Below are 27,230 nucleotides of genomic sequence, written 5' to 3' on the forward strand. Positions count from 1 at the left end.
TGTCTACCTAGGCCGGCATCCGCCGAAGCGTAGGTATGCACCTGATAATGCTTGGTAAAAGTGTGCAGACTCGACCAGGTAGCCGCCTGGCACACCTGCTGAGCCGTAGCCTGGTGCCGTAATGCCCAGGACGCACCCACGGCTCTGGTAGAATGGGCCTTCAGCCCAGATGGAATCGGAAGCCCAGCCGAACGGTAGGTGTGAAGAATTGGTTCCTTGATCCACCGCGCAAGGGTGGATTTGGAAGCTTGCGACCCTTTACGCTGACCAGCGACAAGGACAAAGAGTGCATCCGAGCGGCGCAGAGACGCCGTGCGGGAAATGTAGATCCTGAGTGCTCTCACCAGATCCAATAAATGCAAACCCTTTTCAAATTGGTGAACTGGATGCGGACACAAAGACGGTAAAGTGATATCTTGATTGAGATGAAAGGAAGATACCACCTTGGGAAGAAATTCTGGAATTGGACGCAGAACTACCTTGTCCTGGTGAAACACCAGGAATGGAGATCTGCATGATAACGCCGCCAGCTCGGACACTCTCCGAAGAGACGTGACCGCCACTAGAAAGGCCACTTTCTGTGAAAGACGAGAAAGGGAAACCTCCTTCATAGGCTCGAAAGGCGGCTTCTGGAGAGCAATTAGAACCCTGTTCAGGTCCCAGGGCTCCAACGGCCGCTTGTAAGGGGGGACGATATGACAAACCCCTTGCAGGAACGTGCGTACCTGAGGAAGTCGCGCCAGGCGTTTCTGAAAAAATACGGATAGCGCGGAGACTTGACCTTTAAGGGAGCCAAGCGACAAACCTTTTTCCAACCCAGACTGCAGGAAGGAAAGAAAAGTAGGCAATGCAAAAGGCCAGGGAGAAACTCCCTGAGCAGAGCACCAAGATAGGAATATCCTCCACGTCCTGTGGTAGATCTTGGCGGAGGATGGCTTCCTAGCCTGTCTCATGGTGGCAACCACTTCATGAGATAAACCTGAGGCCGCTAGGATCCAGGACTCAATGGCCACACAGTCAGGTTCAGGGCCGCAGAATTCAGATGGAAAAACGGCCCTTGAGACAGCAAGTCTGGACGGTCTGGTAGTGCCCACGGATGGCCTACCGTGAGGTGCCACAGATCCGGGTACCACGACCTCCTTGGCCAGTCTGGAGCGACGAGAATGGCGCGGCGGCAGTCGGACCTGATTTTGCGGAGCACTCTGGGCAACAATGCCAGAGGTGGGAACACATACGGTAGCCGGAACTGCGACCAATCTTGAACTAAGGCGTCTGCCGCCAGAGCTCGGTGATCGTGAGACCGTGCCATGAAAACCGGGACTTTGTTGTTGTGCCGTGACGCCATCAGGTCGACGTCCGGCATCCCCCAGCGGCGACAGATCTCCTGAAACACGTCCGGGTGAAGGGACCATTCCCCTGCTTCCATGCCCTGGCGACTGAGAAAGTCTGCTTCCCAGTTTTCTACGCCTGGGATGTGGACTGCGGATATGGTGGATGCCGTGTCTTCCACCCACGTCAGAATCCGCCGGACTTCCTGGAAGGCTTGCCGACTGCGTGTTCCCCCTTGGTGGTTGATGTATGCCACCGCTGTGGCGTTGTCCGACTGAATTCGGATCTGCTTGCCTTCCAGCCACTGTTGGAAGGCTTGTAGGGCAAGATAGACTGCTCTGATTTCCAGAACATTGATCTGAAGGGTGGACTCTTTCCGAGTCCACGTACCTTGAGCCCTGTGTTGGAGAAACACTGCTCCCCACCCTGATAGACTCGCATCTGTCGTGACCACCGCCCAGGATGGGGGTAGGAACGACTTTCCTTTTGACAATGAGGTGGGAAGAAGCCACCACCGGAGAGATTCCTTGGCTGCCTGAGAGAGGGAGACCTCCCTGTCGAGGGACGTCGACTTCCCGTCCCATTGGCGGAGAATGTCCCATTGTAATGGACGCAGATGAAACTGCGCAAAAGGAACTGCTTCCATTGCTGCTACCATCTTCCCTAGGAAGTGCATGCGGCGCCTCAAGGAGTGCGACTGGCCCTGCAGGAGAGATTGCACCCCTGTCTGTAGCGAGCACTGTTTGTCCAGTGGAAGTTTCACTATCGCTGAGAGAGTATGAAACTCCATGCCAAGATATATTAGTGATTGGGTCGGGGTTAGATTTGACTTTGAAAAGTTGATGATCCACCCGAAACTCTGGAGAGTCTTCAGTGCCACGTTCAGGCTGTGTTGGCATGCCTCTTGAGAAGGTGCCTTGATAAGTAGATCGTCTAAATACGGGATCACAGAGTGACCTTGCAAGTGCAGGACTGCTACTACTGCTGCCATGACCTTGGTGAAGACCCGAGGGGCTGTCGCCAGCCCGAAAGGTAGAGCTACGAACTGCAGGTGTTCGCTTCCTATAACGAAGCGTAGAAAACGCTGATGCTCTGGTGCAATCGGCACGTGGAGATAAGCATCCTTGATGTCTATTGATGCTAGGAAATCTCCTTGAGACATTGAGGCGATAACGGAGCGGAGAGATTCCATCCGGAACCTCCTGGTTTTTACGTGTTTGTTGAGCAGCTTTAGATCCAGGACGGGACGGAACGACCCGTCTTTCTTTGGCACCACAAACAAATTGGAGTAAAAACCGTGGCCTTGTTCCTGAAGAGGAACGGAAGTCACCACTCCTTCCGCCTTTAGAGCGGACACCGCTTGCAGCAGAGCATCGGCTCGGTCGGGTGGTGGAGAAGTTCTGAAGAAACGAGTTGGAGGACGAGAGCTGAACTCTATCCTGTACCCGTGAGACAGAATGTCTCTCACCCAACGGTCTTTGACCTGTGACAGCCAAATGTCGCCAAAGCGGGAGAGCCTGCCACCGACCGAGGATGCGGAGAGAGGAGACTGAAAGTCATGAGGAAGCCGTCTTGGTAACGGTTCTTCCGGCTGGCTTTTTTGGGCGTGATTGAGTCCGCCAAGAATCTGAGCTCCTCTGATCCTTTTGAGTCCTTTTGGACGAGTAGAATTGGGACCTGCCTGAGCCTCGAAAGGACCGAAAACCAGACTGTCCCCTCCTCTGTTGGGGTTTGTTTTGTCTGGGTTGCGGTAAGGCTGAATCCTTACCCTTGGAGTGTTTAATGATTTCATCCAAACGCTCACCAAACAATCGGTCACGAGAAAAAGGCAAACTGGTTAAGCACTTCTTGGAAGAAGAATCTGCCTTCCATTCTCTCAACCACAGGGCTCTGCGTAAAACCACGGAGTTGGCTGACGCCACCGCCGTACGGCTCGTAGAGTCTAGGACAGCATTAATCGCGTAAGACGCGAATGCAGACATTTGAGAGGTCAATGGTGCCACCTGCGGAGCAGATGTACGTGTGACCGTGTCGACCTGTGTAAGGCCAGCTGAAATAGCTTGGAGTGCCCATACGGCTGCGAATGCTGGCGCCAACGACGCTCCAATAGCTTCATAGATGGATTTTAACCAGAGCTCCATCTGTCTGTCAGTGGCATCTTTAAGTGCCGCCCCATCTTCCACTGCAACTAGAGATCTGGCTGCAAGCCTGGAGATTGGAGGGTCCACCTTGGGACACTGTGTCCAGCCCTTGACCACGTCAGGGGGAAAAGGATAGCGCGTATCTTTAAGCCGTTTGGAGAAACGCTTATCTGGATAAGCGTGGTGTTTCTGGATTGCGTCTCTAAAGTCAGAGTGGTCCAGAAAAGTGCTTAATTTACGCTTGGGATACCTGAAATGGAATTTCTCCTGCTGTGAAGCTGCCTCCTCCGCAGGAGGAGCTTGTGGAGAAATATCTAACATCTTATTGATGGACGCTATAAGATCATTCACTATGGCGTCACCATCCGGGGTATCTAGATTGAGAGCGGCCCCAGTATCAGAATCCTGATCAGTTACATCCGCCTCATCACACAGAGAGTCGTCCCGCTGGGACCCTGACCAGTGTGATGAAGTTGAGGGTCGCTCATAGCGAGCCCGCTTAGGTTGTCTGGGACTGTCGTCCGAGTCCGAGCCGTCACTCTGGGGTGCATGTGACACCCCCGGAGCTAGGAAGTGTTCCAGCTGAGGGGGACCAGGGGGCAATGTACCAACAGTGCCCATGGTCTGAGTTACTGGTCTAGACTGCAATGTTTCAAGAATTTTAGACATAGTCATAGACAATCTGTCAGCAAAAGCTGCAAACTCCGTCCCTGTCACCTGGACAGCATGCACAGGTGGTTCTCCCTGGGTCACCTCTAGCAGAGGCCCCGGCTGAGCAATTGCCACAGGGGCCGAGCACTGCACACAATGGGGGTCAGTGGAACCTGCCGGTAGAGCAGCCCCACATGCGGTACAGGCAGCACATAAAGTCCGTGCCTTGGCACTTTTGCTTTTTGCGGACGACATGCTGTTGTCTCCTTGAGAAATCTAAGGAGGGTATATAGCAGAAAATCACCAGCGACCGTACAGTGTAAAGTATTGCCAGCACAAAATACAAAGTACACTATGGCACAAGTGGGGGAGAGCCCTTGAGGGCTGCTTACCGCCCGCTGAAAAGCGGGTGTGAGGTCGTAGAATCCCTTGTCTGGGTCTCCCAGCCTCCCATCTGCAGCTCAGCGTGCAGGCAGGAATGGCTGCCGGCGTCCTGTGAAGAGGGGCGGACCGTGGGCGTGCCACAAACAAAAGTGCGGGAAACTGCGTCCCACTGTGCCTAGTGTGAGGGCTGGAGTATGTAAAACAGACTCCAGCTCTTAGCGCTGCTGGTCTGTACAGCGTCCCGCCCTCCTCCTGACTGGCAGGTCTGGGGGCGGGAACGATACGAACTAGGCCGCAAAAGCCGGGGACTGTAGTAATCTAGCGCGGCCGTCATATATGCACGGCCAGCGCGGAAGTCCCCGGCGCACCACAAATCCCAGCCGCGACGCAGTAAACACTGACCCCAGCGGCCGGATCGGCCGATCGTACTAAGTCTCCTCACTCAGCAGAGCTGTAGTGAGTAACGGCACAAGCGCAGCAGCGCTGTTTACCCCGGCGCACTAACACACCCAGCAATGCTGCAGTGTGCGTGCGGTAAGCACGGGGACATGGAGTACCTTAATGAAGCAGGGTCCTGTCCCTGAGGAAACTCCGCTCCGTATCCAGCAGATCCTCCAGGGGCTGTGGATGGAGCACGGTCTCAGTGCCCGGAGACCGGTCAAGTCCCACTTCACCCAGAGCCCTAATGGGGATGGGGAAGGAATCAGCATGTGGGCTCCAGCCTCCGTACCCGCAATGGGTACCTCAACCTTAACAAACACCGCCGACCGCAAGTGGGGTGAGAAGGGAGCATGCTGGGGGCCCCCGTATGGGCCCTCTTTTCTTCCATCCGACATAGTCAGCAGCTGCTGCTGACTAAACAGTGGAGCTATGCGTGCATGTCTGACCTCCTTCGCACAAAGCATAAAACTGAGGAGCCCGTGATCCCACGGGGGGTGTATAGCCAGAAGGGGAGGGGCCTTACACTTTTAAGTGTAATACTTTGTGTGGCCTCCGGAGGCAGTAGCTATACACCCAATTGTCTGGGTCTCCCAATTAGGAGCGACAAAGAAATTAGGCTTAAGACGTTTTTTTATTTTCTTATGATTCAAACATTTATTACACAAGCAACACCTCTTTCTTTTTCTGTACATAACTTTTTTCAAGGTCCTATTATTATTTTGTTGTCCCTTTAATCACATGATTATATATTATGTATATCTATCATTTACTATTGTTGGTTATATACCTATATACACAGTTCTGTATATTCACCATTGGGGATGTGACTTTTTGAAGCAGCTTCTCTGGAGGAGAAATCTTATATTGTCATTTTGTTACATATAATTCATGTATTCGTGGCATTATATTCACTTACGTTTTTTAGGCCTAATATCTCATTAATATTTATTTCTTGAGTAATAACATTGATAAGTGTTTGTATTTTATTATGTGAATCATTATTTGTTCCCTATATTGTATTCTTTTCCATTCACATTTTGTTGTGGTTTTACGTAATTGTTTTCTTTCTTCCGCCCAAAAAATTCATATATATATATAAATATATATAAAACATAGCTATATATAATATATATATATATATATATATATATATATTTATTATATATTTGTTTCCTGGTAAGCCTAATGTTACTATAACTATTCATTGCAAGCCTTTAACGTGTAATTCATTGCCTAGTTCCTTCATTACCATTACCACGCCCACGATCTCATGACATGCTGCTCTGACAGCACGCTCCCTTGGAGCCTGGCGCAGTTATGATTCCATGACATACGTTAGGTCACAAGTCTAGCTACCTGTAAACCGCATAAATCACAGAAAAAACGATCAAAGGGGAGTAACCCGAAAATATAATCACAGAAAAAATACTCCTAAAAATTTTTTCGTTAAACTTTTATTAAATATCAATATATTGAAACATAAAGCGAGGGGGGGGGTGTTCAGAAAAATATAAAATACCCTAAGGGTCTAAAGTACAATATAAAATACAGTCTAGTGGACCAGCGGTATATCCCAGCAAATGGTGGGAAAGGCTTATGTCGCTCCACTAGTCAACTTTACAAATGATGATACATCAATTTTTTAACATTCATTGCAGAAACATTTTTAATATACAATTATCATCCAGATCCAATAATTAACCATGCATTGAAAAAGAGACTTACATAAAATGTAAATTTTTAGATAGATTTGGCATATATCTCTCAAATACAGAAACTTGAACTATCTGTATTATTGGTAGGACAGTGTAAGAAGATATAATTATAGAGTACTGTAGTAGGATAAAACAAACACAGTATTCTTTTTATGTCAAAAAAAGCATAAACAAGTTAGCCCTAAGAAATATTACCCAACGCGTATCGCCTCCTTGGGTGGAGGTTCATCAGGGGTATAAATATTACATATGTTCCATAGTGTATCACACGTTGTAATATATCAGTTTAGATTCTCATTCTTCAAATAAAGATATTTTTACAATGTAATAGAATTCATCAGTGGGACCTCTTTTCCATTCATAAATATATCCTCACTCTGATGAAATATTTCACAACAGAGGGCTCTCAGCCCATAACAGGTCAGTGAACCCTTCAATGGTTAATCAGTTGTTTTTATAAATCCATTCAGGAAAAACATTCTGCATGTTTCATCAGAAGTAAGTCTGCTTCTTATATTGATAAGAAGAGACAAAAGGGGGATGGAGGGTTTAAATAACCACAGAAGTCCCCTTCAGCTGATTGTAAGGATGTAAGGCTGTGGATAAAAGTCCTCCTCTCCTGTCAGAAATCAGGCATGGTCTGGTGTTACACCAGACTTACTTCTGATGAAACATGCAGAATGTTTTTCCTAAATGGATTTATAAAAACAACTGATTAACCATTGAAGGGTTCACTGACCTGTTATGGGCCGAGAGCCCTCTGTTGTGAAATATTTCATCAGAGTGAGGCTATATTTATGAATGGAAAAGAGGTCCCACTGATGAATTCTATTACATTGTAAAAAATATCTTTATTTGAAGAATGAGAATCTAAACTGATATATTACAACGTGTGATACACTATGGAACATATGTAATATTTATACCCCTGATGAACCTCCACCCAAGGAGGCGAAACGCGTTGGGTAATTCTTGGGGCTAACTTTATACTTTTTTTGACATAAAAAGAATACTGTATGTTTGTTTTAGCCTACTACAGTACTCTATAATTATATCTTCTTACACTGTCCTACCAATAATACAGATAGTTCAAGTTTCTGTATTTGAGAGATATATGCCAAATCTATCTAAAAATTTACATTTTATGTAAGTCTCTTTTTCAATGCATGGTTAATTATTGGATCTGGATGATGATAATTGTACATTAAAAATGTTTCTGCAATGAATGTTAAAAAATTGATGTATCATCATTTGTAAAAGTTGACTGGTGGAGCGATATAAGCCTTTCCCACCATTTGCTGAGATATACCGCTGGCTGGTCCACTAGACTGTATTTTATATTGTACTTTAGACCCTTAGTGTATTTTATATTTTTCTGAACCCCCCCCCCCCCTCACTGGAAACCACATACCTGCACTCTCTCTCACACTTGATTTACCATGCTGTCAATTTTTAAAGTGATGCACTGCCTTGGCAGCACGTAAAGTACCATATCCTGCCTTTCTGGTCATGTCATTTGCATAGGCTAATGGATCTACTTCCAGGTTCCATGCTACTGCTGATTTCCAGGTGATTCCTAATTGGTTGACACCTCCCAAATTTTTTATTGACCATACGTTCATAAGGCCCAGTACAGGTACATCTGTCACTCCTGGACAAAGCATCCCCTGCGAAACGCAAGCCGAGTGTGGCTGAGACTTGGGCCTGGACCTTCTTACCTACATAGGTGGACATAATGGGTATTATACGGTGCTTAATACCTTTTTTGCTCTACACACTGGTGTGTAATATATGCTTCTCTTTTAAATAGTCTTGAGCGATAAACCTTATTTCAATCCAGAAATATTACTGAGTCCATCAGTTATTAGATATATGAAACTGAAATAGTTGTTGCAAAAACCCAAATTGTTATAAAGAAAAAAGGTTAACATTAATAGGGGTGCCCAAACTTTTTCATATGACTGTATCTATCTGTATATATACATATACAGAGTATTAGAATATGACATATTTGCTAGGTTCAGCCCCGGTTCCTGCTTTGCAAGCTTGTGCTTCTGCTGCTTTTATATTTTTAATACATTTTTGTTTCTTTGTATTATTAATAATTGATCAATAAAATTTTGTATATCATAATTTGGCTTCCATTCTTTTCCCTTTTTTCTGTGTGTATACAAGGAATATATTATCAGCTAAAGCCCCATACACTAGTGTTACTTGCATAACATGCTTTTTTTCTTGTGGTGTGCTAGTGCTTAAAGCCCATACTTGGGCATTTGATTCTTCTCAGGCTGGGTTCACACAATGTTCTCTGTTTAGAACTCTCATGTACTTGCATCTGAGTACCATGGCATAGTCTAACATGGTAAATTGACAAAGGGTAAAAAAAAAAAAAAAATAGACACCACCAGAAAGAAAGGCAAATGGAGTTCAAAGTTTTATATTTTAGACTTCATTTGCAACCAATGGTGTGCATAGGGTACATCTAACTACCAGTTTTTGGCTATTCAGACGGAAGCCATCAGTACAGAGTAGGTAAGTGAATCTTGTGTGAATAAAGCTTAGAGATCATTTATCGCTTAATACCATTACAGATATGCCATTGTTTAAAATAGGAGAATAGATAGTAATGGATTAAACATAATGTGTATGGGGCCAAAGTGGTAACTAATAGAATAGCTACTGTTGCGGCAAATATACAGTACAGTACTGACAAAACAGGATCAATTTTGGAAACTTCATTGCCCATGAGAGCTAGCCTAGATTTTATCAGTCTTAATATTTACTTGAAACCACAGCTGGACAGCAAAATTCTTCATTTGCAAGAAACGACAGTGTTATCACACAAATACAGATTTACCAATCAAAAGGACACAAATTACTGGGTCAAGTCTCTGTTAAACATTAAGATACAGAAATGAGTCAGTTATGGCTGAGGTTTCGTGATGTATCCTTCTTGTAACAAAAAATCATAAATTTTGCGGGTTTTATTAACATCAATCTTTATAAGTGCTCGAGCTTGTGCCAGCCGTAAGCTTCCTTGTTTGTTGCACTCATTAACAAGGGCAGCCTTATACTCCAAATAAGCTCCAGGAACCAATCTCACCACCTGGCACAGCTGTAAAACAAAACACAAGGATTAAGGAAAGTATTCTTGGTGTTCATGTTGCGAGCAAAGGCTTCCTTGCAATATATTTCTTTTTCATTCTCATGTACACAAGCAGTAGAGGAACTCCTGAGTTAGTAAGAAGCAGTAGCTTTTTTTTTTACCAATCCCTAACCCGAGATGGACATTGTAAAGGAATGGAACCAACACCGGGGACACCATAACAAGTGTGTAACAATAACCAGGCATGAGAACACTGACAAACTTATTAGACTTGAATTAACCCCTTCACGACCGGCCGATTTTTCGCTTTCCGTTTTTTTTTTTTTGCCATTCTTTTTCTGAGAGACGTAACTTTTTTATTTTTCAGTCAATATGGTCATGTGAGGGCTCATTTTTTGCGGAACGAGCTGTACTTTTAAATGAAACCATAAGTTTTACCATATAATGTACTGGAAAACGGCAAAAAAATCCAAATGCAGAAAAATTGCAAAAAAAGTGAGATAGCACTATTGTTTTTGAGATATTTTATTCACTGTGTTCACTATATGGTAAAACTGATATGTGGGTGTGATGCCTCAAATCAGTGCGAGTTTGTAGACACCAAACATGTATAGGTTTACTTTTATATAAGGGGTTAAAAAAAAAAATCGAGAAGTTTGTCCGAAAAAAGTGGCGCACGTTTTACGCCATATTCCGTGACCCATAGCGTTCTCATTTTTCGGGATCTATGGCTCAGTGACGGCTTATTTTTTGCGTCTCGAGCTGATGTTTTTAACGGTACCATTTTTGCGCAGATGCTACATTTTGATCATCTCATTGCATTTTACGCAAAAGTTGTGGCGACAAAAACCATCGTTTTGGCGTTTAGAATTTTTTTGCCGCTACGCCGTATACTGATCAGATTAATTGATTTTATATTTTGATAGATCGGGCGTTTCTGAACGCGGCGATACCAAATGTGTGTATATTTTTTATTTTTTTAACCCTTTAATTTTCAATGGGGCGAATGGGGGGTGATTTGAACTTTTAGTTTTTTTTTTAAAACTTTTTTATTTTACTAGTCCCCCTAGGGAGCTATTGCGATCAGCAGTCCGATCGCTCTGCACTATCTGCTGATCACAGCTACATAGCTGCAAACAGCAGATAAGCTCACTTTCTTTTTCACTGTGCCGCAGGCACAGCGAAAGTGAAAGCAATTCATGTGTAGTACAGGAGTCATCACATGACCCTGTGCTACCATGACAACTACCGGAAGTCACGTGATCACGTTACGTGACTTCCGGTATCGGGCGGTAAGTAAAAGTTTACCGCGATCGCGCTTATAATGGCGCTGTCACATATTGACAGCGCCATTTAAGGGGTTAAACGTCACGAGCAGATAATGATTCTGCTCGTGCCTAGCAGGCACACATCTCAGCTATGAAAATCAGCTGAGATGTGCGCCGATCGCAGCATGCTGCCGCCGGCAGACCGCGGGCAGTAACGTTATGACTGCTAGGACGTAATTTTACGGCCCGCGGTCGTTAAGGGGTTAATTACAACATCTAACAAAGGAACAGAGAATCATTGAAAAATAACCATTTTACTTACGAACAGATACAGAGACATAGCTGTATATAATATCTATCTATATATATATATATATATATATATATATATATATATATATCACACACACACACACACACACCACACACACACACACCTCAGCATAAAATAAGTACACGCCCATGAAATGAACAAGTTGGCGACATATTGCAACTTCTAACTTTTTCCATTCTTCAAAAATGACCTCTTAGAACCTGGATGGTGAGTGATCCTCAACTTGCTTCTCAAAAATCCCCCATAGGTGTTTTAGTTGGGTTTAGAAAAAGCGTTTTGTGTTCTAGAGTATGAGAAGTCTAAATGAGTTGTTACCATGCAGTGTTCCGAAGACAATATGACAGTGACCCCCACATGGTCACCAGAGCATTCTGCGGTTTTATCGACAATTTAAGGACATAGGATGATTGTGTAAACGTAAAAGCCCCGTAAAAGACTCTAATGACCATCGACGGAACGTGCTGCAGCATGTTTGGGTCAAACAAACTTACCACATAGATGGGTGTCGTGTGACAAAAGGAGGACATATAGAACATTTGTAAACATTATGTGCTAAACTTGGAGAGTTTATGTTCGTTATTACGTGCCATTCACTATTGTGCATGTAATACATTTTGAAATATACCGCTTTAAAACCCGATGAATCTCTGATTTTTCTCTTTATAGGTATATTTGAGTGAAGTGTAAATTGTTTTTTTTATTCTATAAACTACTGACAACATGTCTCCGAATTTCCAAGCAATAAATTTTGCATTTATTTTCTGAAAATGAGAAATGGTCAAAAAAACCCAAAAAAATGCATTGCTTGCAGACCTCAAATAATGCAAAGAAAACAAGTTTGTAATAATTTAGAAACAATACTAATGTTTTAACTCATGAAGATTTCAGAAATTAAAATTTTGTGGAATAACCATGATTTTTTTTTTTCCAAAACGTTTATTGATTTTTCAAATTTGTAAAAACATGACAAATATCATTGCAAAAGAAGAATATTCGTCTGACAAAATGTGACAGAGGTGGGTGATACCCCAATTTGGAGTTCCATGTTGCTGTTCGATTTAAGATAGTATACAGTAACATTAAACCAAAACAGAGGTAATGAAATATAATATAACATATGCAATACAATTCGTTAAATCTCTGTCGTCCCTGAATGATTTCAATTTTGCTAGCGTGCCTTGATATTCCCAACCGTCTCGTCTCCCCCTCCCTCCAGAGCCCCCTCCTAGGTGATTCTCAGTTTACCCAGGCTGTCCTGGATATCTCTCAGGATATACCACTCCGAGTGAACAAAAGGTGCCATCAGGTTAATTATTTCTCCCTGTGTGAATTGGCTTTCAATAAAATGTCTCCATCTCACAAAAAACTTGGCTGTCAACCCATCTTTATCCCTCTCCGCTTCTAGTTTTTCCCACTTCAGAAGGTTGTGTAGTTCGCCCATAACCTCCTTTATGGATGGGCCCTCCCTTTGAATCCAGTGTTTTAAGATGCAACGCTTAGCTATCATGGCTATGTCATGCGTTATTGCGTATTTCCTATTTTCCTGCGTGCTCGGTCCTCCTCCTCCCTCAAAGGAGTGGAAAATCCACACCATTAAGTCTAGTTTGCTGAAAATTCCCCATGTTGACTGGGCAAATAGTCTGACTTGGTTCCAGAACCTAGCGATTGTCTCACATTCCCATAGCCCAGTGATGGCGAACCTATGGCACGCGTGCCACACAGGGCACGCAGAGCCCTTTGTGCTGGCACGCGCGGTGTCGCCACACTGAGCCACTTTGTACTGTCGGTGTGGTCGCGCCGACAGTACAAACTGGTGTTGGAGCGGAGGAGACATTTCTCCTGCCTCTGACACGCCTCCTCTCCTGAGCCGCAGGCCTGTTGCCTAGGAGACGGAGGGGCGTCAATAGGCGGTGCCGGCGTCCTGTGGCCGCGCGGGATCTTTGTGAACTGACTGAGGGCGGCGGGCAGCGGAGGAGCAGGGGCTGCAAGGTGAGTTTTTTTTTTATTTTCAAGCTGTGTGCGGCTGTGCCAGGACAGGGGCAAACCCAGAGCATGGGAGTAAAACCAGAGCACGGGGGCAAACACAGAGCACGGGGGCAAACACAGAGCACGGGGGCATACAGAGCACGGGGGCATACAGAGCACGGGGGCATACAGAGCACGGGGGCATACAGAGCACGGGGGCATACAGAGCACGGGGGCATACAGAGCACGGGGCAAACATGGAGAGCACGGGGCAAACATGGAGAGCACGGGGCAAACATGGAGAGCACGGGGCAAACATGGAGAGCACGGGGCAAACATGGAGAGCACGGGGCAAACATGGAGAGCACGGGGCAAACATGGCTGCAAGGATGGGGGAAACATGGCTGCAAGGATGGAGAGAAACGTGCAAAGATGGGGGGGAAACATGACTGCAAAGATGGGGGGAAACATGACTGCAAGGATGGGGGGAAACATGCCAGGATGGGGTACAATTTAGCAGGAAGGGGAACATGCCAGGATGGGGTACATTTACCAGGATGGGGGATACATTTACCAGGATGGGGGGAAACATGAAAGGATGGGGTACATGAACATGCCAGGATGAGGAAAATTGCCAGGATGGGGAACATTTAGCAGGAAGGGTGACATTTATCAGGATGGGGTATATTTTTCCAGGATGGGGTACGTTTACCAGGAAAGGGGACATTTACCAGGATAAGGGAACATGCCTGGATGAGGTACATTTACCAGGAATGAGGTACATGCCTGGATGGGGTACATTTACTAGGATGGGGTACATTTACCAGGATGAGGAATATTTACCAGAATGGGGACAAATATACCAGAATGTAGGAAATACATATCAGGATGGGGGACATGTTTACCAGGAAGTGTACAGGAAGGGGAATATAACTACACAATGAAGGGGAGGGGAGCAACTCATACGTTTTTATGGGTTTTCAGGATGTTCAGACTTTGAAATGTAGATGTGGATTACAGGGTGACATCTGATAACATTCCATGCTAAAATCCCTTGTGTCTAATATGCTGCAATTTTTTTCCAGAAAGACCAATCCAACTGCTGTGTCTGGAAAGGGCAGGGGCTCAGCTTCAATGTGTGGTAAGCATGCATGAGCCGTGATGCCCCCTGCTGGAGAGAAGAGAAGACGGCAAAGGTAAGGTTACAATCAATTATTTACATAATAGGATTGGTTGGCACTTCGGAAAAAAAAATGGGTTTAGGGCTACAGTTTGGGCACTCGGCCTGTAAAAGGTTCGCCATGACTGCCATAGCCCATGCAGCATATCAGTTTTCTCTTTTTGACACTTAGGACACCACCTATCCCTACCTGGTATGTTGAAACCCATAATGGCCCTATGTAGAATTCTGAATTGAGTGTCTCTCCATCTCTCATTGGTAATATGTTTCCGCACTTGTACCCATCCTCTCAGTATATCATCTACCACTTCTTCCCTTCCCAATTGTTTCCCCCACGCTGTTAAAGTCCGACTATCCTTCCGTGAAATAAGCACCCCCCTTAGCGATCGATAAATTTTAGAGACATTTACACTTGTTACATCATATTCCAGTAACTCATCAATCGAACTTCTATTCAGCTCTCTTCCAACCACACCAAGGTCTCCTATTATTCCATGTTTCAATTGTTCATATTGGATGATATGTGAGCTATTAAGGTTGTACTTATCCAACACTTCCCGACCTGTCATCCACCTCCTGTCTTCTACATTCATAACATCTATCATTCTCCTGACTCCCCTCTCTTTCCATCTAGTAAATAGCTTGTTTTCTCGTCCCAGGGGAAAATTTGGGAATGCCCAGGGGTTCAAGTACTTGGACACTTTCCATGAGAGCCCCAGTTTTTTCCTTACTGACTTCCATGTTAGCATGGTGTCTCGGAATATAATTGAGTTCCTTATGTGCCCTTCAACCCTGGATAGTGGGGAGTGCAGAATGGACGTCAGATCCCACGGTGACGCATATTTAGTTTCCATCGCATGATCTGAGTGCCTACTCGTTCCTCTCACCCAATCAATTACATGCCTCATGATACATACAAGATTATACCCTTGGACATCTGGAAAGTTTAGACCTCCCTCCTCTGCTGACTTCATCACCGTACGCAGCTTTATTCTGGGTTTCCTTCCCCTCCACACAAATTCTGTATACGTGGAGTTGAGCTTATTCACATCCTTTAGTTTTAGCAATAGCTGGATTGTCTGGAAGGGATACAGCAGCCTAGGAAAGCTCATCATTTTTATCAGGTGGCATCTTGCCAGTAATGGAAGTGGCAGACCTTTCCATCCCTTTAATTGAACTATAATTTTCCTGATTAGCGGTCCATAGTTCAAGTTATAGATTGTTTCCACCGTTCTTCCTATATGCACTCCCAGGTATTTAGCTGAAGATTATGCTATAGGAATTCCACATAGACAGCCATCCCTTACTTGTCCCCCCATTGTCCCATGATGCCCCCTTTAGGAACATGATCTCGCACTTTTTTTTTGTTCAGTTTGAAACCGGAGAATGAGCCAAATTTTTCAATCAAGGCAAGAGTCTGTGGCAAATCCGCACCGGGGTCCCCCATATAAAGTATGATGTCATCAGCAAAAAGCGCTGACTTTACTTCTGAACCCCTTATCTTGATTCCTTTAAAGCTATTTTGTCCCTGTAGTATTGGCTCGATTGCCAGGTTGAATAAAAGAGGAGATAATGGGCAACCCTGTCTTGTTCCCTTCATCAAAGGGAACACGTCTGATAGAAAGCCCGGAGTGTGTACCCTAGCTCCCGAGTTGGCATAAAGGTTTCTAATGTAAAGTCTCATCTTGCCTACAATCCCTATGGCCTCCATTACCCTGTCTAACCACCTCCAATTTACATTATCAAACGCTTTTTCTGCGTCAAGTGTAACTAGGGCAGGTCTAGCCCCTCTCTCAGTGAGACCCAATCTAACCGCGTCTACCACTAGAATGGTCTTTCGGATATTGGTAACGGCATTCCTCCCCTTAATAAACCCCACCTGGTGGTTCGTAATGATCCTAGGTAAGATCTCGGCCAGACTATTAGCCATGATCTTGGACATAATTTTTAAATCCTGATTTATGAGCGATATATACGTCTATATCAAGAGGGATCATCCAGGTCCTTGGTTCCCTTGGGGAGTAATTTAATATATGCTATGTTGGAATTTTTGGGTATTTCCGCCCCTCCCAGGAAAGCATTAAAGACTGAGGTTAGATCTGGCGAGATCAGATCCTTCAGACTGTTAAAACCGTCAGGTCCCGGTGCCTTGTTGGTGTTAAGCTCCCCAATTGTTCTAGTCACCTCCTCTACTGTGATATCTGCGTTTAAGGCACTCAAATCTTCCTGTCAAGCTAGGCATTTGGGCTTGTCTTAGCCACTCTAGCTCATCAGTCATGTCGTTATTCCCTGAACTATATAGTTTTCTATAGTAATCTCCCAGCAATTTATTAATGTCCTTAGGATCCGTAGTCACCTCTCCCCCCTTTGTTTACAGTTTAGAGATCACTGTAATTTTTCTGCTGCCCCTTGCCAGATTGGCCAACATCCTTCCCACCTTGTTGCCAAACCTATGTAAGTCAACCTCCTTGTGCGACCAGAATAGTTGTTCCTTTTTTTTGGCTCATTTGTCAAATCCCTCTTTTGCCTCCAGCCAATCTGCCTTTTGTCATGGGAGATCTATTTGTCACATAATTTGTATATGCTACCCGTACTGCTTCACTATGGAAATTATAATTCTCATTGGTTTTCCGTTTGATCGTGGCTGCGTACCCCACCAGACGGCCCCTTAGGACCGCTTTTGCCGTTTCCCAAAAAATCACTGGGGACTCTCTATGTTCCTTATTGTCCTCTGCAAATTCTCCCCACCACTCCTGTAGCACCTTGTGGAAATTATCTTGCCTGAGAAGGAACGAACGAATCTCCATATGATATCTGTACCTCTCCTGAATTTCTCTCTAATGCCCAGTCTCACCGGACTATGATCAGAGATCACCATATTCTCTATCACACAATCTTGCGTTCCACTCAGTAAATCTTGCGAGATCCAGAACTGATCAATGCGTGACCAGCTATCATGAGGGTGAGAGAAGTGTGTATACTCTCTGTCATGTGGGTGAGTTAGTCTCCAGATTTCTTTCAGTCCTACGTCTTCTAATGTTACATCCCTATTGTCTAAACTCCTGCCCACATTAGCTGTCCCCTCCTCGCCCCTCCTCCTATCCTCAGCTGAGTCTGGAACGGTGTTAAAATCGCCTCCTACTATAATGTTAGCCTCCCCATCTGCTAATATGGTGGCCTTTATGCCATCATGGAATGTGATTTGTTGTGAATTTGGGCCATAGACATTATAAATACTGAGTGTACCCGCTGGACTAACGATTGTTAAGTGCTGCCACCTTCCATGGTCGTCTGCCTCATGTGCCACTACCTCATGACTGAGTTGTTTATTTATTAGGATCATAGTGCCCGCTTTTCTACCTTGTGCCGCTGCCCCGTAAACGGTGCCCAGCCAATGTTTCTTCATGCGGAAAAAGTCCTCCCTCCCCCCAAGTGGGTTTCCTGTAATAAGGCAATATCTGTCTTTAGTCTTTTCAGATGTCTCAATATCATTGCTCGTTTGTTAGGTGATCTCAGCCCTTTAACATTCCACGTAGTTATCTGTATCATGTTTACCTGTGTATTCTGCTTTTACTACTCCCTCCCCTATGGGCCCCTGCATCAAGGAAGACGAGATGTTCGACACTAGAATCACAGTTGGTACCACAAAATCGACACTCCCTTTCCCCACCTTGCAAATATAACAAATACAACAAAAAGCATGTAACTGTAAAACATTTTCCCTTCCGAGAAATCCACGGCGCTTTCCGCCACGTTGGTGAGCTCCCCTATTCCTAGCCAAAATATGTAGCTCCCTAATCACCCCCCATAAAATATATGTTCTATCCCCGGACTAACTTGAATAAGCCTTTGTAAATTATGCAAAAATTGGCACAGTATGTCAAAACCTCAGCAAGATTCTCCTACTTATCTCTGACACCAGGTAGCTATCAGTCTGCCTAGAACAAGCCCACTTCATTTGAATTTGGATGACATTCCTGGACAAAGGAGAAAAAGAAATAGACCAAGGGGAGAGAAGATGGAGAAAGAAAGAAGAAAAAAAAGAAGAGGGGGGGAGAGGGCCCAGACTTTGGGATGTTTTCCTCTCTTTTCTCCCTTCCCCCTCCTCCTCCCACCTCCCCATCCCTCTCTCCATAACGCATCCTCCTCAATGCCTCTTCCTGTTTGAAAAGAAAAAAAAAAACAGGCAAAAAAAGGAAAAATAATGAGTGAGTTCCAGTTCAGGTATCATGGTTTCTCTCCAAGGGTTGGGTCTTGTGTTCCGGGCGAGAATTATGCTGTTGACCCGGGCTTAGCCTCCTTTCCTCCCTGGTCTCGACCAGCTTTTGTCCCCCAAGACGTCCCACATCTCCTCCTGAGCTTGTGGGGGATCCTCTTCTATTATTCCCTTCTCCACTACCTCCTTTCTCTTGCCTTTCTGACCTAGTCTTGTTGAGCTCTGCCATGAGAATGTTTTCTGCTTCTTTGTAGTCCTTGTAGTATACAAACGAGCCATTGGGGTTTCTAACTTTGTGTAGCAGGGTATAATAGCTGGCACTTTACTTTGTTGTACAGAAATGAGCAAATTTTGCTAAATTCTTTTCTCCTTTTGGATACTTCAGCTGAGTAATCTCCAAAAATTAGCAGTCTGTTGCCTTGATATTGTAGTGGACGCTTTCGTTCTCTAAAGGCCCTCAATATTTCCTCCTTATGCTTATAATCAAGGTACTTGACAATCACCTGTCTTGCTCTTATCGGGGTATTCTTGATTGAGTTTTGGCCCTCTCCCTTATTTGCCTCCTGGTGTCTCAGTGGACCCACTCTGTGGGCTCTTTCAACTCTGAATTTCGCCTTTATGCCCAGGGCCTACGGTAGCTCCAACTCGCATATATTATCCAACTGTCCAATCGACACAGACTCTGGAAACCCGACTATACGTAGGTTGTTGCGTCTCAATCTGTTTTCCAAATCTTCCGCCTTATCCTTCAAGTATTCATTAGATTTTGCTAGAGCTGCTATTTGTGCTTGCATAGCCAGTATTGTCTCCTCGGAGTAGATATTCTCTGCTCGGATTCTGCCAGTCTAGATGCATGGGCATTTATCTGTTTTTGCATATTAGCTAATGATGTTTGTATGGCTGCCTCAATAGCCACTTTAATCTCTTTTGACAAGTGTGATAACACTTCTTCAGCCAGTTTTTTATAGTCCACATTAAGCTTTTGTGTGTACTTGTCTTAGCCTGCAGGTGGTGCTGTTTTCTTAGTTCTCTTTGTCTGGACTGGGCCACTACCTCCCTCCCCCAATAACTTGCAGGCTTGTGATGTTGGTGTAGCAAGCTAATTTTTTGTTTCCTTTGTAAGGGGTACTATTAATTCTTGCATTTGACTTCCTGTGTGTCTGAGTGGGATTAATCTCCCTGTGCTGTTTGTCAGTTTCATCCTCCAACACTGCTGTGTCTCTGAGCTCCCCTGCTTTGCCTGCATCTTCTCTCCCCTCTGCCTCCATATCTCCTTCATCCTCCCATTGCGATCCACCCTCATCAGTCCCCTGCATCCACCTCTCTCCTGCTCTGTCCTCCTGTGACTCCTCGCTCATATCTCCCTTATCTCCTGTCTCCTCGCTCATATCTCCCTTATCTCTCCCCCTCCGGCTCTGTGTTTGCTTTTCTGTGTCTTGCACCATGCGCTCAGGCTCCTCCCCATCAGGCTCCTCGGCGTCATAAAGTTATCTTCTCCACTGAACTGCCCGTCCATGTCACAGCTTCTCCAGGCTCCCTCACCGCTGCCAGCGCTTCTCAGGAGGTACCGTTCCATAGCTGGCTGCTTTAGATAACCTCCTGTGCTGCTCTGTTTGGTGGCTCGTTCGGGGGGGCTTTTTTTAGTCTGTTTCTGTGAGAGGTGGCGGGAGCTTCTCCTCTAGGCTTCCACCTCAGCCAGGACCGGATCCGGAAGTCAACCATGATTTTTAATCACAGCTTTCATGTGTCTTGGCATGCTTTCCACCAGTATTTCACATTGCTTTTGGGTGACCTTATGCCACTCCTGGTGCAAAAATGTAAGCAGTTCTTTATTTGATGGCTTGTGACTATCCATCTTCCTCTTGATTTACAATCCATAGGTTTTCAATGGGGTTTAGGTCTGGAGATTGGGCTGTCCATGACAGGGTTTTGATGTGGTGGTCCTTTATCCATTGATTGACCTAGCTGTGTGGCATGGCGCATTGTCCTGCTGAAAAAAAAAAGTCCTTAAAGTTGGGGATCATTGCCTGAGCAGAAGGAAGCAACTGGTTTTCCAAGATAACCTTGTATGCAGCTTGATTCATACGTCGTCATCATAAGATGGATAGTCACAAGCCATCAAACAAAGAACTGCTTACATTTTTGCACCAGGAGTGGCATAAGGTCACCCAAAAGCAGTGTGAAAAGCTGGTGGAAAGCATGCCAAGACGCATGAAAGGTGTGATTAAAAACCATGGTTATTCCACAAAATATTGATTTCTGAACTCTTCCTGAGTTAAAACATTAGTATTGTTGTTTCTAAATGATTATAAACTTGTTTTCTTTGCATTATTTGAGGTCTGAAAGCAATACTTTTTTTGTTATTTTGACAATTTCTCATTTTCAGAAAATAAATACAAAATTTATTGCTTGGAAATTCGGAGAGAAGTCAGTAGTTTATAGAATAAACGAACAATTTACATTTTACTCAAATATATACCTATAAAGAGAAAAAGCAGAAAAACTGACAATTTTGCTAGAGCACACACACTGAACAAAAATAAGAACGCAACACTTTTTTTTGCTCCCATTTTTCATGTGCTGAACGCTAAGATCTTTTCTATATATGTAAAAACTTTTTTCTTCTCAAACATTGCTCTCAAATTCATCTAAATGTGTGTAAGGCTATGTGTCCACGTTGCTTTTTACCTGCTTTTTCAACTGCAGCGTTTAATGCCAAAATGGATGTGTTCTGCTTTTTAAGCATAGTCTATGGGAATTTGGGTTTCTTGTCCACACTATGCTGTTCAAAATGCTGACTTTTTGTGGCAGAAATTTGGGCAAAAACTCTGCTTTTCAAAAAATCAACATGTCAATTGTTTTTGCCATTTGCGTTTTGAACTGCAAAGCAGAGTTTTTGCCCAAATTTCTGCCACAAAAAGGCAGCATTTTGAACAGCATAGTGTGGACAAGAAACCCAAATTCCCATAGACTATGCTTGAAGAGCAGAACACATCCATTTTGGCATTAAACGCTGCAGTTGAAAAAGCAGCAAAAAAGCAGGTAAAAAGCAACGTGGACACAGCCTTAGTGTGCACTTCTACTTTGTCAAGATAATCCATCCACCTCACAGATGAGTCATATCAATATGCTGATTAGACAGCATGACTATTGCACAGGTGTGCCTTAGGGTACCTTCACACTTAGCGATGCAGCAGCGATCCGACCAGCGATCTTACCTGGTCAGGATCGCTGCTGCATCGCTACATGGTCGCTGGTGAGCTGTCAAACAGGCAGATCTCACCAGCGACCAGTGAACAGCCCCCAGCCAGCAGCGACGTGCAAGCGACGCTGCGCTTGCACGGAGCCGCCGTCTGGAAGCTGCGGAGACTGGTAACTAAGGTAAACATCGGGTATGGTTACCCGATGTTTACATTAGTTACCAGTGTGAGCAGGGAGCAGGGAGTCGCGCACACTGAGCGCTGGCTCCTTGCTCTCCTAGCTACAGTACACATCGGGTTAATTAACCCGATGTGTAATGCAGCTACATGTGCAGAGAGCAGGGAGCCGTGCACACTGCTTAGCGCTGGCTCCTTGCTCTCCTAGCTACAGTACACATCGGGTTAATTAACCCGATGTGTAATGCAGCTACATGTGCAGAGAGCAGGGAGCCGCGCACACTGCTTAGCGCTGGCTCCTTGCTCTCCTAGCTGCTGTACACATCGTGTTAATTAACCCGATGTGTACAGCAGCTACATGTGCAGAGAGCCGGAGCCGGCAGCACAGGCAGCGTGAGAGCTGCAGAGCCTGGTAACTAAGGTAAATATCGGGTAACCACCTTGGTTACCCGATGTTTATCTTGGATACAGCTTACCTCAGCTGTCAGACGCCGGCTCCTGCTCCCTGCTCGCTTCATTTGTCGCTCTCTTGCTGTCACACACAGCGATCTGTGTGTCACAGCAGGAGAGCGGCTTTGAAGAAAACGAACCAGGGCTGTGTGTAACGAGCAGCGATCTCGCAGCAGGGGCCAGATCGCTGCTCAGTGTCACACACAGCGAGATCGCTAATGAGGTCACTGCTGCGTCACAAAAAGCGTGACTCAGCAGCGATCTCGGCAGCGAGCTCGCTGTGTGTGAAGCACCCCTCAGGCTGGCCACAATAAAAGACCACTATAAAATGTGCAGCTTTATCACACAGCACAATGTCACAGATGTTGCAAGTTTTGAAGGAGCGTGACTGCAGGAATGTCCACCAGAGCTGTTACCCGTGAATTGAAGGTTCATTTCTCTACCATAAGCTGTCTCCACAAGTGTTTCAGAGAATTTTTCAGTATAGCCAACAAGCCTCACAATCACAAACCATGTGTAACCACACTGGCCCAGGTGACCTCAAAATCTAGCTTCTTCACCTCCAAGATCGTTTGAGACCAGCCATCCAGACAGTTGCTGCAACAATCTGTTTGCATATCCAAAGAATTTTTGCATCTCAGACAAGCTCATTGTCCTGCTTGTCGTCCTCATTGGGGGTCTTCATCTGAATGAAATTTGTCTTTGTAGCTGATTTGTGTGGGCAAAATGCTCACTTTTGATAGTGTTCTCTTCACGGATGAATTACAGTTTTCACTGTACAGGGCAGATGGCAGACCGCGTGTATGGTGTCGTGTGGGTGAGCGGTTTGATGATGTCAATGATGTAAATCAAGTGGTGTAGATGGGGTTATGGTATGGGCAGGCATATGTTATGGGCAATGAACATAATTGCTTTTTATTGAAGCTGTTTTGAATGCACAGACATACTGTGACGAGATCCTGAGGCCCATTGTTGTGCCATTCAGGGCTGTGGAGTCGGAGAGTCTGAGTCGGAATAAAATGGACTGACTACGACTCTTAAAATATATAATAAATTGTGTACAGCAGTTCAATGCATTATGTGATAAATATTTTTTCATAAGAATTTGTGAAAGTTCTGAAATGTACTATAAATGTCTTTTCTGTTCCTGATCAAAGAATCTAGGCTTTTAGTTGAGATGAATCTGTGCTGCACTTTAGCTACATGATATAACTAGTGATGTTACCATAATTTATCATAAACATGATTCATGTACAGTTGAAACTAGAAATTTACATCCACTCTAAAGACACATCTGCATGTTTTTCTTACTATCTGACATGAAATCAGAAAAAAACCCAAATTATTTATATACGCCAAATGCCAGAAAAATGAGATAAAATGTTTATAGGCAGTTTTATTACTTTCTGAAATGTCAAAGGTTTACATACAGTAATAGTACTAGGTCTTTAAACAATATGGGACAGCTCTCATGATTATGTCATGTCTTTGAAAGCTAATTAGAGACATACCTTTGGGTGTATTTTAATGCACACCTGAGACACACTGCTCCTTTGTGTGGCATCATGGGAGAGTCAAAATAATTCAGCCAAGATCTCAGGAAGAGAATTGTAGACTTGCACAAGTCTGGTTCATCCTTGGGTGCAATTTCCAGATACTGAAGGTACCTCACTTAACTGTACAAACAATTATGTGCAAATACAAACAAGATGGGAATGTCTATCCATCATACCACTCAGGAAAGATGGGTTCTCTGTACCAGAGATGAACGTGCTTTGGTCAAACATGTGCATATCATCAACCCAAGAAAAAAAGCAAAAGCTCTTGTGAAGGTGCTGGTAATATTGTGTCAATATATACAGTGAAACGAGTACTGTATCAACATGGGCTGAAAGGCCACTTTGCCAGGATGAAACCATTACTCCAAAAGAAACATAAAAAAAACGAGATTTTGCAAATGCCAGCCAGAAACATAAAAAAGCCAGAGTTTGCAAATGCACAAAGGAACAAAAACCTTCAATTTTGGAGACATGTCCTGTGGTCTGACGAAACTAAAATTGAACTGTTTGGCCATAATGACCATTATTATGTTTGGAGCAAAAAGGGAGAAGCTTTGAAGCCTAAGAAAACCATCCCAACTGTGAAACACTGGGATGGCAGCATCATGTTGTGGGGTTGTTTTACTGCAGGAGGGAAGTATTTCTACTTGGAAATTATGTGGGAGGAGATCTACAATGCCAATTTGTGGGTGCAGGAAACACCATTTGAGTGAAGGAGGACACAAAGGGAAGCTTGTCCTTCCAACCCTACCGCTGTACAAGGGACTATCTACAGCTTCTCCATCCAATACAAGCGTGGAAGCCAACACCAGAATGTTGATAGACTGTCCCAGCAAGAAGAACCATATACTATCCACAGCTGAGCAACATGGACTTAAGTGAGATGGCCAGAGGTCTGTATAGACCTTATGGCATACTCACTTATTCTTCAGAAGGAGGGAGAGGTTGTGATGATGGGATATGGTGTACAGTGTATCATGCTGTGTAGGTTCGTATTTTACGCTTGGTTCACTGTTCATTATTTATATTGCCTGTGTGTATATTGTATTGTCTGTAGGTAATTACCCCCTATAGTGTTCCTGTCCCTAAGTCTGGGGGAGGGTGCTTACCTGGGGGATTTGTCAGTCTTATTGAGAACTTGAAGAGAGGAGGATTGATCCTCTGGGAGAAGCTGAGACTTCTCAGAGAGACCTGGACATTTATCGCTTACTGGACTATATTTGTGTTACTGGACTAATTTTACCCTCTGTTTTGTGGATTATGTTACGGACCATTCGATTTGCTTGGAATAAATGCTCTTTGGATTGTACAGCCATCTCTCACTCTGTTGATCGTGTGATATGGGAGAAGGACCCAGTCACAACTGGTTTCCTAGTAGAACCACTTCACAAAATAGATGGCATAATGAGCAAAGAAGATTATGCAGTAATACTGAAGCAACATCTTCAACATCTTGAATATTTATTTATTCACTTCAATAGAGCTATTAATTCCATAGCGCTTTACATACATCAAAAATCAGGGCTTTGTGATGACCGCTCCAAAACATTGACTTTTTTTATCCTTAAGCCACTTTGTAACCAGTTTGGCAGTATGCTTCTGGTCATTGTCCATTTGGAAGTCCCATTTCCAACCAAGCTTTAAGTTCCTGCCTACATACTGTAGCGGCGAACTACAAGACCCATGAGGCCGGCGATGGAACGGAAGGTAAGGTGAGCATAATATGTGTACCTTCCGTTCCATCGCCGGCCTCATGGGTCTTGTAGTTCGCCGCTACAGCATGTGTATCGGCAAGCATCGCGACGAAGGAGGACTTCCCCTGTCAGCCGCTACTCAAAGGTAGCGTGCTGGCCAATCAGAGGCAAGCGGCTCCTGCCTTTGACGTCAACGCGCTGGGAACGGAAGGTCCGGCATCGGTCACCATGGTTACATGCAAGTTCCAGGAGGCCGGCGAGGGAACGGAAGGTAAGGTGAGCATAATATGTATGTGTGCGTGCGTGTTTGTGCGTGCTTGTGTGTGTTTGCGTGGACTGCAAGAGCGGGTTAGAGCACAGTGGATGTACGGAACCGGAAGTGTGTGCGGTGAGTATTTTGCTCGTACAGCAAAGCTTGCTTGTAAACAGAGTTACAAATTTACAGCAAGCTTTGCTCATTAGGCGAAATACTTGCTAACTGGGTTACTCGTTAAGCGAGGTTCCACTGTGTAAAATATATAATATATATATATATATATATATATATATATATATATTATATATATATAATATATACATATACAGTTAGGTCCAGAAATATTTGGACAGTGACACAATTTTCGCGAGTTGGGCTCTGCATGCTACCATATTGGATTTGAAATTAAACCTCTACAACAGAATTCAAGTGCAGATTGTAACGTTTAATTTTATGGTTTGAACAAAAATATCTGATAGAAATTGTAGGAATTGTACACATTTCTTTACAAACGCTCCACATTTTAGGAGGTCAAAAGTAATTGGACAAATAAACCAAACCCAAAACAAAATATTTTTATTTTCAATATTTTGTTGCGAATCCTTTGGAGGCAATCACTGCATTAAGTCTGGAACCCATGGACATCACCAAACGCTGGGTTTCCTCCTTCTTAATGCTTTGCCAGGCCTTTACAGCCGCAGCCTTCAGGTCTTGCATATTTGTGGGTCTTTCCGTCTTAAGTCTGGATTTGAGCAAGTGAAATGCATGCTCAATTGGGTTAAGATCTGGTGATTGACTTGGCCATTGCAGAATGTTCCACTTTTTTGCACTCATGAACTCCTGGGTACCTTTGGCTGTATGCTTGGGGTCATTGTCCATCTGTACTATGAAGTGCCGTCCGATCAACTTTGCGGCATTTGGCTGAATCTGGGCTGAAAGTATATCCCTGTACACTTCATAATTCATCCGGCTACTCTTGTCTGCTGTTATGTCATCAATAAACACAAGTGACCCAGTGCCATTGAAAGCCATGCATGCCCATGCCATCACGTTGCCTCCACCATGTTTTACAGAGGATGTGGTGTGCCTTGGATCATGTGCCGTTCCCTTTCTTCTCCAAACTTTTTTCTTCCCATCATTCTGGTACAGGTTGATCTTTGTCTC

At 44.4% G+C, this 27,230-nt stretch overlaps 1 protein-coding gene across 2 annotated transcripts in view; it reads right to left on the reverse strand.

Moving 5' to 3' along the window:
• Positions 1-8,053: 8,053 nt before the first annotated feature.
• The window catches only part of TADA2A (transcriptional adaptor 2A), a 187,145-nt gene continuing 167,968 nt past the window's right edge, over positions 8,054-27,230 (reverse strand). The window contains exon 15 of one of the 2 annotated variants that reach the window (XM_075333839.1): positions 8,054-9,776. In XM_075333839.1, the coding sequence (XP_075189954.1) occupies positions 9,585-9,776 (192 nt within the window). In that variant the 3' untranslated portion in view covers positions 8,054-9,584. The remainder of the gene's footprint in view (positions 9,777-27,230) is intronic. The other variant, XM_075333840.1, reaches the window with a different exon arrangement.

The sequence above is a fragment of the Anomaloglossus baeobatrachus genome, chromosome 2, assembly GCF_048569485.1.
Source record: "Anomaloglossus baeobatrachus isolate aAnoBae1 chromosome 2, aAnoBae1.hap1, whole genome shotgun sequence".
Classification (NCBI taxonomy): Eukaryota; Metazoa; Chordata; class Amphibia; order Anura; family Aromobatidae; genus Anomaloglossus; species Anomaloglossus baeobatrachus.